General features: G+C 37.8%; 1 protein-coding gene across 1 annotated transcript in view; it reads right to left on the reverse strand.

The window, feature by feature from the left end:
- The window catches only part of COL25A1 (collagen type XXV alpha 1 chain), a 486,724-nt gene that overhangs the window by 107,837 nt on the left and 366,044 nt on the right, over positions 1 to 12,843 (reverse strand). Inside the window, exon 10 of the mRNA XM_045820431.1 lies at positions 12,018 to 12,053. Coding sequence (XP_045676387.1) covers positions 12,018 to 12,053 — 36 coding nt within the window. The remainder of the gene's footprint in view (positions 1 to 12,017; positions 12,054 to 12,843) is intronic.

Below are 12,843 nucleotides of genomic sequence, written 5' to 3' on the forward strand. Positions count from 1 at the left end.
AGTCAACAATAAAAAACTGAAATGCAAAGTTGTGTGGGGCAGTAAGTGCTGAAGCAATAGGAGACTCAGAACCGGGAGAGTGAGAGGTAGAAGGATTTGAGCTGGGGAGTCAGGGAAGGCCCCGGTGTTAACATGACTCCTGGGTGGAGCACTGAAAGAGGTCCAGCAGAAAGCCATCCATATAGAAGGTGGAGAATCTCCCACCTTCAAAGGCCAAGAGATGGGCACCCGCTAAGTGTGTTCAAAAAACACCAAGGAGGCTACAGGTGGAAGGAGAACATGGGGGAAGGGATAGAGAAGGGAGATCATATTTGCATGGCCTTGTAGGTGCTTATAAGCACAATGATATTTCCTTTGAATGTCATAAAACTTATAAAGTGAATACATAAAGTAAACCAAGTTTTTTTCCTTATACCTTAGACAATAGTGTCTCAAGATAGGAATGACAAGATTTCTCACCCTTGTGTTCCCCAGAGTCATTCTAACATGCTGGGCCACCCTAATGGCCTCTAGATTACCTCTAAGTGCAAGAGTGAGTGGAGGAGTTCAGTTCACGGCCTCTATACTAAAACAGCAAGGAAAAATCATCCTAGTTACATGACCATGTCAACACTCAGAGTGCTGTGGACGGGGATGTAAGTCTAAGGTCTCCCATGCACTTCAGAAAGCCATCATGCAAACAGTAAGTAGAATTATCAACCCAAGTTCATCTTCAAAGCTGGCAGTTAAGAAATGCATGTTTCTGTAACCATTACAATTTTGCTGCACTTTCTGGTTCACAAAAATGGGGAAAAATTAATTTAAAAAACCTTTTGCTTGATAGATCATGAAATGGGAAAAATTAATGAATTTTTCTGACAAAAGCAAAGTTAGCACAAATTTGATTGAGGTATTAATTACTTAAACAGGATGTGGAGTTTCTAAATGATGTGCTTTAGGATGCCTCTCGGGAGGTGTTTGAAGGCAAGTTTGGGTTGCTTGCTATTAGGAAATGATGTTCCATGTGAGCAGGGGGCAGACACAGTTCCTGTTCTGTCCCTGATGGCTAACAGTAAAACCTGAAGCTCTGAAAGCTGCTGGTCATTTCTAGATACAAGAATATACAACCAGCTTCTGTAATAAAAAACGCAGAGAACAAAAAGACATGCATCTGTCTGAGAAGGGGAGGATAAAAGCCCCAAACTTTAAGCCATTTAAAATTATTTCTTTTTTGAGTTAGGAATTTTTCCATGATTTAATAAAATGAAGAAAAATCTTTTAAAAGTCTGATTCCATAGGGAAGAATGATAACACACATAATTTAGCTTACGGAGTCATAAAATACTAGCATCAGACTTTCTCAAGGGTTTGGTGCAACACACTTCAATTATAACTTTTTGCAAGATATTAACCAGGTCAAATGCATCACAAGATCAGAGAATCTATAAACTTAGTTTATAAAGAGTAGGAGGACATTTGAAATAAATAATGGAAATTTGTCTTAAGAAGGATTCACTTAAGATGTACTTATGTAAAATTCCACATTCTACTTGAATGATTGATGAGGGAAGGTCGAGAAACATAAACTCTAGCCACTTTTATATGTATGTCTGGAGTACAATTCAAGCAATGTTTTACAAGATTCAGATTTCATAGCTTAAGTGTGTGGAAGTGCCAAATCAGAAACTACTGGGAAATGTTTAGAATATGAGAGAGTGTGCTGAAATGTTTTCGGTTGTGAAAGTCAGTGATTTAGTTGAACTGGGTAGGAAGAAACCTAGCATAAACAATAAAGAGCAGGACAGTGCTGGGATGGGAGAGCCTCATCTCTTGTTTTGAGTCTTTCATGGACTGTCTTCCGTCACACTTAATCATTTGTATTTTCTCAAGCAGTCGCCTATTAGTCTTCACGTGGAGTTTTTAATCATTCTAGGCTCAGCAGTTGTAACTCACTTCCTTTGTGAGCCTTCCCCAATGCCCGCAGACAGAGCTTGTCTTTGTCCTGGGTTTCTGTAGCACATTTTTACTGGCGGAATTTTAATGTATTTGCATATTTATAAAATGTACTTGACTAGCTAGCAAATTCTTCAGGCCATATATTTTATATCCTCAGCACCTAGGTCAGTTCCTAGCAAATAAATAATTATTAACTAAACTGAAACCATGAATTAATGAATAGAAAAATTATTAAATTTCACTTACCAGATTGCCTCCATATTTTACTGCTCAAACTATCATGCTTATATCACTGGAAAGAGTTCCAGTTTTGAGGCAGTTGTTTCTGTTTTAGTACCTGGGAGTTTTGTTGGGAGGATATCACTCTATAATTCCTATTACTTGAAGAAATTCCTCTAACACAGGTCTCAAGTACATCCCATCAGTAAGACGGCAAGTCATCACTCTAATTCACAAATATTTGATGACAAAAGTTTTAAATGGAGTAATTATTTTTTAAAATAAATGATTTCCGACTTCTCTAGTGCTGACTTTTGGGGGGAAATATTAAAGTGGGATAACTCATTTATTGGTGTTTTTCAAAATCATGAAGCTCTGACCTCTGTAAGAGAGGTCTCTTAAAGCTCAGGAAATTAAAGAAATAACACACTTTTCTCAACACTCGACAAAACCAGGACCCAAGACTAAATACTTAGCAGCAGATTAACTACCACCAGCAGATTGAAGACAGATCTAGGTATTTAAAAATCTATGTTCTACATAACACTGAGGAAAGAAATCAAGGAAGACACAAACAAATGGAAACATATACCATGTTCATGGATTGGAAGAATTAATATCATCAAAATGTCCATACTACCAAAAGCAATTTACACATTCAATGCAATACCTATTAAAGTACCAATGGCTTACTTCACAGACATAGAACAAACACTTCAAAAATTTATATGGAACCATAAACGACTCCGAATAGCTGCTGCAATTTTGAGAAAGAAGAGTAAAGTAGGAGAGATCACAATACCTGACACTAAACTATACTACAAGGCCACTGTAATCAAAACAGCCTGGTACTGGCATAAAAACAGGCACATGGACCAATGGAACAGAACAGAGAGCCCAGAAATAAACCCAAGACTCTACGGTCAATTAATATTTGACAAAGGAAGCAGCAACATAAAATGGAATAAAAATAGCCTCCTCAACAAATGGTATTGGGAGAACTGGACAGCTACGTGCAAAAAAAGGAAACTCGAGCACCAACTTACACCTTATACAAAAATAAATTCAAGGTGGATAAAAGACTTAAATAGAAACCGTGACACCATTAAAGTCCTAGAAGAGAACATAGGTAGGAAAATCTCAGATATTTCACGCAGAAACTTTTTTACTGACATGTCTCCTAGAGCAAGGGACATAAAGGAAGGAATAAACAAATGGGACCTCATCAAAATAAAAAGCTTTTGCACAGCTAAAGAAAACAGTATCAAAATAAAAAGAGAACCAACTGTATGGGAAAACATATTGCCAATGATACCTCAGACGAGGGTTTAATCTCCAAAATATATAAAGAACTTACACGACTCCACTCTAAGAAGACAAGTACCCAATTACAAAATGGGCAAAGGACTTGAACAGGCACTTCTCCAAGGAGGACATACAGAAGATCCGAAGACACGTGAAACAATGTTCAATATCGCTAGCTATCAGAGAGATGCAAATGATAACCACAACGAGATACCACTTCACACCAGTCAGAATGGCCATCATAAACAAAGCAACAAACAACAAGTGTTGGAGAGGTTGTGGAGAAAAGGGGACCCTAGTGCACTGTTGGTGGGACTGCAGACTGGTACAACCACTATGGAAAGCAGTATGGAACTTCCTCAGAAAACTAAAAATGGATCTGCCTTTTGACCCTGCAATTCCACTGCTGGGACTCTATCCTAAGAACACTAAAACACCAATACAAAAGAACCTTTGCACCCCGATGTTCATAGCAGCACAATTTACAATAGCTAGGTGCTGGAAGCAACCTAGATGCCCATCAGTAAATGAATGGATCAAAAAACTATGGCACATTTACACAATGGAATTCTATGCAGCAGAAAGAAAGAAGGAGCTCCTACCCTTTGCAACAGGATGGATGGAGCTGGAAAGCATTATGCTAAGTGAAACAAGCCAGGCAGTGAAAGACAAATACTATATGATCTCACCTTTAACAGGAACCTAAACAACAAAACAAAGAAACAAGCAAAATATAAACAAAGACACTGAAATAGGGGACAGACTGACAGTGACCACAGGGGAGAGAAGAGGGAATTTCAGGGGAGAATGGGAAGGGTTTATAGGAACAAATTTAAAGGACACATGGTCAAAAGGTAGTGGGAGGGTGGTAATGGGAGGGAAGTGGGGAGGGTTGGGTGGGTGGGCTGGATTGGGAGTAAAAGGGAGAAAACTGTACTTGAACAATGATTAAAATAAAATAAAAAATCTATGTTCTAATTAGGTCCCAGAACAGAGACTATATCACCTCTCACTGGATGTTCTGGGCTGAAAATAGCTTACTCCATCCTTTCTAAATATTCAATAAATTGTTTCTTGTTGCTAAACCCAAAATGGAAATGACCCAGAAAGAGAGAAAAATTAGCAGGCTTCCTCTGCCCTCTGTGACTAAGCGTGCTTCCCTAGTGCACCATAAAGGACACGAATTTATGGTTCACACAGGCCTATCACCCTGCAATACACTCAGTAAAAAATGTTTCTATTCAGTTATATGGAAGTGCTTTCCTATTTTAAGTCAACAATACTGAGAAACATGAGCTACTAAAATTTAAATATCCCATGATCAGCAGAAGAAGAATTTAAAGTCAACAGTATAATATACACACAGGCCTGTTTTCTACCTAGACCAGCACTGTATAGCAGAACTTTCTGGAATCATGAAAATGGTCTATCTTGCTCTATCCAAATGGTAACCACTAACCACATGTGACTACTGAACATTTGAAATGCGGCTAGTGCAATTGTTAGGAAGTGGATTTTAAATTTTATTTAATTTGAATCAATTTAAATACAATTTAGCTACATGTGGCTAGTGGCTACTGTGTTGGAAAGTGTAGACCTAGCAGATCTGGAGTGTAAAACACACAAGTCTGCAGCCGGGTGGCCTGGATTCTGCCTCATCCTGCCACTGACTGCGTTGTGACCTTGGTCAAGACATGTATTCACTGTGATGCTGTTTCTTCACCTGTAAAGTGATAAACTAGATCATTCCTAAGATTTCTTCTATGTCTTTCACATTCTACTTTAAAAATAGCTACACTGTGTGACTGGAAATTGACTCAAATATCACTGTCGTCATGCCAATCTGTCTTTTTGTTACACTGTGCATACTCGTGAACATACATGCACCCCAAATAACCTGTAACACGTGAGTGAATAAGATGATGCAGAGAAATAGCAGTTTTGTAGTAATTCTGTTGGATTTATCCTGTTTAATATTACTCTTGATGTGCAATGACATTGGTTGTAAGAAAAATATAAATTTGATTCCTTTGTATCAGTACCTGATTTATCAATTCATGGATTCATATCATTCAGTCATTCAGTTTACTGAATACGCAAAGTACCAAGCACAATTATATGATGTGATAAATGCTGTGGAGGAGAAGAGAAGACAACTTCTAACTTAGTTTGGGGATCGTGACTGTGTGTGAGTAAGTGAGTGTTTCTGAAGTTTTCTCAAAGGAGGTAACTAAAGCAGAAGGCTATTTTTTTTTTTACTCCATTCAGACACATAGTCTCTGTACTTTCCTTAGCCCTGGGCAAAAGGACTCTTGCTTTGGGGCCCATACTTTAGAGATCTCTTTTCTGGCTTACTCCTCCTCATGTGGTAGCTGACCTCCTGACCTTAGACTATGCTTTGGGTGCTAAGAACCCTGGAGTTCTCCACCCCAGAGCTGGGAGTTCACTTTAGAGACTGTGAGTTGCCTCTTTCTTAGGTCTGTTTTTCTGGAGGTGAATCACACTGCTGGTGTGCACAATAATAAACTGGAGGAAGGGGCAAAGAGGGTGTGGCTGGAGTTTGCTCCTGTGTGCACCTCAGAATGTCCACATATGAGAGCTTGAGTCTCATCAAGTTAAGGGATCGAGGGAGGTGTGGGAGAGAAAGGCAGCAGGCAGGGCAGGAGCTGGGGCTGAGTTCTAGCTCTCCTTGTTCAGAAACCCGTCCCATCCTGGCTTGGATCTCCAAGGAGGTCAACAACTCTGCATTCTAACCTCCTGAGTCATTTTGAGGATGTATTGTGAAGGTCAGAGGATAGAACATATTTAATAGTTTATTGGTTTGGTTTATATCTGTTTGATATTTACATATACCGTAGAAAAGTTTCTATTTACATGCTTACCCGAAAATTTGTACATTTGCCTTTAATCTACAGATGTAAGGCACAGGCCTTACATGAACCACTCTTTATTTTGAAGTTTCTTCTTAATCTAATGATAAGATATGAAAATTTGGTAAAACAGATTAGTCATAATTTTATTAACACACTCATACAAGTGTGACATATTTTGCATCAGTTTAGCTAAGTAGGTTGAATTCTAAAGTTAAAATAAATGATAACTGAAGAAGTTGATTATAGATTTGAAGGAGACAATTTTTAAGGCTTTCTTCCACTAAAATTTAATACATGAGTGTTGTTCACTGCGTCCAGGCATTTCAGAGTCCTGGAGGTGAGCACATACAACACGGGTGAATGGCTATGCAATGGCTATGTGCCTGTGCCTGTGTTCTAACGAGAAAACATAGTAGGAGGGCAGGACTTTGGAGCTGGAAGTGGATTCAGATACAATTTAGTCTCACCACTTTTAGATGGTGAGGAATCTAAGGCCTAGATATCTTAGTTATCTTAAACTACCACTAAAAATATTCCCCCCAAGGTTGACAATTGTTTCTAGGAGACCAAACCATCTTTAAAGCCAAGTCAGACGTTCCCATCTCGTACCATGCTAAGGTGACCTTTGGACACCTTTCCAGCAGACCAGGCACACAGAAACCCACACGGAGTGAGTCCCCTTAAGCTGGGCAACTGGATGGGGCAGTGGGATAGAACCAGAAAGAGAAGACATTATTTGTCTATCGTTTCTCCGCCCGTTTGGAAAACGGAGCATTACAGGCTTCGACAAAGGCACCAGGGAGGTGGGAAGGGGTCTGTTGGTGTGGCATTTGCATGTACCTCATGGACGAGCAGATGAAGTGAGGACAATAAAGCATTAGAACAGTTGCTAAGTCATCCCAGCAGGCAGTGCGCACAACCGAAGCACACACAGTTTTACCAAACGAGATTTCATTGTGAACATGTAGTCTAATTATGAATATGCTGAGAGGATTTTGGTCACTTTTGCAATTTGTGATTTGAAAGTTTGAGGTTTTGCTTCCTTTGCCAGATTAACAGGAAGAGAAGCCTGCAGCTGCCTCGAGGCCTGCCATCCTGCTGATAAAGGCAGCTGGCAGAGCAAACACAACAAAGTGAGATGACACGTCTTATCAGATCTATGGGACAGCAAAGCATTATAACGGAATATATTTAGAATAAATCTTCACATATTGGTTATTTCAATTTATTTTCAATGAAGTAGAAGCAATTATTTATGCTTATATTATTAACTAACTAAAAAGCATTATTTATATTCACTTGACCCAAATGTATTAAATGTGATTGCAGGAAAAATTGAAATAAACTGAAAATATGTGTAAACTCCTTGACACAGTCCAAATTTCACTTTAAGGAATAATAACAGCAAAATTTTTCTGGGTTTTGAATTCTCAGATACCATCAGGGCCCAACGAATCACATTTCAAGTACTCTAATAATTCAGAAAGAGATGAATGGATATACTATGGAATTTGTATATATTTGGGGTAAGAGAGAAAAATGAAGAAAGAGCTTCAGAGAAAATAAAGTAGCTTGATCAGTGAAACTTTGGATATAGACACACTGGATCAAAAAATAATTTCCAGGAAAATGGGACTGGTTGGTGTGTGTGTGTGTGTACACCATCTACCTTTTATGCTTTTGAGAACCTCCACTACAATTTGTAAAAAAAAGTGAAAATATCAAAAAGAAGATACCTTCAAAAATACTATTTTAACAAGCATTTAAATTTCTAAAGACCTAAGAATAAAGCTCGCTCATGCCAGGGTCCAGAACTTTAGCATCTCCAGTTGTGGTCAGTCCTGGCTTTGAGGCTGGAGCCATTCCCTCTTTATTTAGATGGAGTCCAATTTATTTGGCAGCTCAAGGGTCTGTCTTTTAAAATCTCATCCTGAACTCCCTGGAAAACCTGAAGGTCATGTTTACAGAATAGATGCACAGCAGGATTAAACACACATGGAGCTGCCTGAGCAGCAGGTCTCCTTTATCGTATCAGAGAAGCTGTTAACCTTCAGATGATTATTTTTGTAATATAAAATATATATCCTGGATTAGGAAAACAAACTCCACACCTGACACACTCATAAACGGTTTTGTAAGATCTAATTTTAGATTGTTCCTAGCTTTTTCATTTCATCATCAGGGACGTTTTAAATTTTTAAGAATTCTCCAGTGCTTCTCAAGACTCGCATTTAAGCAAATGCTCCTGCACAACACAAACCAAGAGATGTCGTGGCTCTTGTGGAAAACATGAGAACAGTGGTACTTATTACCTTCTCTTAGTTTAGCAAATGGATGAACAGGGGAGCATCATGAGAAGCTGATGATGTAAAATGATGACACGTAGGAGAAGGCCAGACATATGGTGACAACACACCAGGACAAAAGGAGTAAGCTGCTCCGTCATCGCAGGATCTGTGACTTCAGCGATGTCTATAACCACCCTGTTCCCACCCTCGCGTTTCTTAGAGCTGGTCTGTATGCTGAGCTGTACCACTGGACTTCTGTTTCAACCTCCAATACTTCTCCTTTATGGAACTCTTTGTAGTTCATAAAGTGTTTCCTATTGTTATTATTTTACTTCCTTCTCACCATAACCCAGTGAGATGAGTAAATTTGAGATGGGAATTTGTCCACGTGTTACATGTTATAGGCCAGTAAAAAGGATCTCAGATTCTAGTCATATACTCCTAAGTACTTTTGAGGCCAGAACTATGAGTGCAATGTACTTTTCTGCCTACCAGACTTTGAGTCAATACACACACACACACACACATACACAGCTGATTTAAAAGAAAAGCTTTCTAAGGAAATTTTTCTCCTTATGAAAACTGCTATTATATTTCTAGTATCCCTCTTCTCTCTTTGCAATTGGTTAATATATACAGATGCTATTTAACTTAACAAACATAAATAGTGGTTTTTAAAAAATGATACAATTTTTTATATCATAGAAATATTTCAACTTAAGCAACTTTAAGATAAAAAAATTTCAGCTTGCTTGGAAGAATTAAGATTATATTGCTTTACAAGACTCTGAATAGGATTGCTTTAAATAGCAAAATTCCTCAGCACATTTAAGATATGTTGGTTTATGAAAACATGACTCACACAGAACTTTGCAAGAATGCATCTGTTATATAGATCCATGCTCACCTGTAGTTTACTCTAGAGGAAACAACTGAGTGATAATAATAGTAACATACTCATGTACTTCTTCATTACATTTTAAAGTGCTTTCTCCTAATTTATTACATTTGTCCTGGGCAACCTTAAAAGGGAGGTGGAGACCATATTATTATCCTTTCTTCACGGATGAGAAATTGAGAGGTTAAGTGACTTGCCCAAGGTCAGACAGACAGACCATTTATTCATTTACTGCTCTTTGAGTGATGTAGCTTTAACAGGGTATTCAAGGAAGTAAGGTTCTTCCTCCTATTTTTCTTGACCAGCTGTGAAGGCTATTAAAACAGAAGTGGATGATCTCACAAATACAATGTTGAACGAAAGAAGCCAGGCACAAAAGTGTACTGTTGATTCTATTAATGTAAAATTCCAATGCAGGTGAAATTAATCTATGGTGATAGAAGTTAGAATAGTAGTGAACTTGGGTGGAAAGAGGGTGGTGACTGGAGGGTAAAGGGGGGTTTTCTGGGTATGGTAATATTCTATTCTTCAACTCAAAAAAATTTCCTGAGATATAGACTTAAGATTTGTCTACTTTCCCTTATACATAATATAGAAGTTTTCTTATAAAAAGTATTTTACATCTTGAATATCAGTACAGTGTACTTTGGAAGAGCATTACATTGCATATAGCCTTTGAACATTTGTGATTTAATTAAGTTTCTTAGCTGCATTTTTAAAAATGAGAATATAAACTAAATCTTAAAAGCTTAAAGTCAAGGAAAAGTTTTTAGAAAATACACAGGATTATCTTCATCTCAAAAGCTGCTGTAAGAAATGGGAAAGTGGAGCACACTAAAATAATAACAGCTGAGGTCAGGTACATTTATGTTTAATGATAGTGAGCTAGGAATTGTAGGGAAATGGGGTTAAATTGCTATTCACATAGTACATTCTAGAGAGAATATATGAATTTAAGGAAGATAAGGTTGTAATTTAAAAATCCACTTTTAGTTCAGAACTTTGTGTATGAGGACACTGAACAGCATGGTGGGGTCGAAAGCCACGACAATCTCGGTAGGACGTGCACACCTGGGAACAAACGAGGGCTCCAAAGAGTCCCAGCAGCCGTCAGTGTAAGAATGCCTGGGAGGGATTCTGACCATTAGCCAGGATAGAAATCACAGGTGCATTCAGTTGCCTAAAGCACTTTCAAAATTTATATTGTAGTTTTCCAAGAATCCTTCACCTCTCGTGATCCTATAGCCCTGACAGCTAATGCTGCTCTTGCCTGCAAAGTTACCATGGACGGCAAATATTTTGTTTCATTGTTATATGTGGTCTTTTCTTGTTGTTTCATTTTGATCTTTTTAGAAAGAATCCAACATAACATCTCCCCCTCCCACCAAATTATCTGCATCAAGTACCTATCTTGGTATTATAAGCGAGGAACCGAGAATTTCCAGGCAAAAGGTCAGATTCGGCCCCAGCATGCTCCCCTTTCCCCAGTGATGTTTCAAAGTCAGCTACGCTACAGCTCTGCCTACTGTTTGCTGAGTTCTTCCCAGGAGGGCTATTGCAGGTGTCCTTTGCAGGGATAAGACTTTGACCTTTAAGCCAATTACACATTTATTTTCAGTATCGACCAACCATCCCATTTCTGTGCATCAGTTTCATTAGAACTTAGCTAATTATTTTTTTCAAATAAATTTTATACCCTGAACATACACCTGCAGGCTGCGTGTCACACATTCTGTAGAACAGGCCTGGTAAAGCTTATTGTGATCACTGCCTCCAGGACAACGAGGTGAGACACTGCCATCCCGTGGTAGTTGGGCTATTAGATGGTCACCCGCTGTTCCCCAATACTGTTTATATCATAAAATATGTCAGAAAAAAGGCTCCAGTGGCCACAAGAGAGACAGGGAGAGGTGGGTTGAAGGGCTTCCACTCTTCAGGGATCAGCAAGCTGTCCCAACTCCTCTCACCGGCCAAGATCAACAGTTGTGAGGAACTGAGTGTGCGTGTCTGAGGGTGAGTCCATGCGGAACCTTCTCATGATCTTTTTTAATGACGGAGATCAAGAAGGCACAACTGCTTCTCTCTGGGTGAAGCCCTTCAACCGAAAACTCCTTGAATTACTATGGAAGGTTTACTATACTAATTCACAGTTAGTTACATCAATCTTTTCAAAACTCATTTTATTTATGCTATTAAGTGTGCCCCTGAATCTCTCCTTTGCCCTTCCTGTGTCTCTGTCACTCCTCCCACCCAGAATCTCCCTCTCTTTTTCTCCTGTCGGTCCCACAGATGTGTCTTGTGACCTTCACCATATAACAGGCCATATTACCTTTAAACTTTTACTAATTTTCACTCTTTTTGCCATGGGTCACATGACAGATATATTTGTTACACAGAATCTTGACAACAGTGTTAAGTAACTTAGACTTCCATTATTTATCATATCAATTTTATGACAATTTATAGAATTCAAAGTAAAGGGTAAATTGAGATACTTGCCATTGAGCCTTGCTTTCCTGGGTTCCCTGGCTCACCCTTAAAAAAGAATAGTGATCATTTTATTAATGCTATAAACATTAAAAAACAATTTCAATATTGTTTTTCTTGTTCACAATACTCATTGGGGTGCGTAAACATCAAATACACTTTTCAAGCTAAATAGAGAAATGCAAACACAGTGCAATAAAAAAAGGCCAATATCCTTTCTTCAAATGCATTTTATAAACATTTTAGGATTTAATAAAATGAGCCTCGATTATAGTAGAGATTTAAGATTATACCAAGTAATATATTCTAAATAAAATTATATTATGTCATGAAATGGTCCTATAAAAATATTTAATTGTAATTACAGTAATATCTCACTTAATATTATGTCTTGTTCATGAAGACAAAAGATAATGACACAGACCTCTTTCTGTGAATTCAGGACTCCTATATATATATATATATATGTATATGGGTATATACATATACATATGTATATACAAGAGATAGGCAATTACTCTTAGTGCAGGAACTAAATAAGAAAAGGAGCGAAGATTGATTTTGAATTTTAATTATCCTGGATTAACAATGGCTGAAGTAACATGATTAATTAAAATGGACAGCATATATTAAGATAAAATTTTCTGTCATATTATACCACGATCATAACTTTCAAATACTCAGATTCATACAGAATTCCTTATCATGTTTTAGTATATTATTATAACAGCAGTCATTGGTTACAGTTATTTTTTTAAACATGCTTATAATGCCTAGATATAGATATGGATATAGTTGGACTTTAAAAATAAATACTTCTCAGTTTATAAAAGATTTT

This window comes from Phyllostomus hastatus, unplaced genomic scaffold (genome assembly GCF_019186645.2).
Source record: "Phyllostomus hastatus isolate PE091 unplaced genomic scaffold, TTU_PhHast_1.1 phas_scaffold_39, whole genome shotgun sequence".
In the NCBI taxonomy this organism is placed as follows: Eukaryota; Metazoa; Chordata; class Mammalia; order Chiroptera; family Phyllostomidae; genus Phyllostomus; species Phyllostomus hastatus.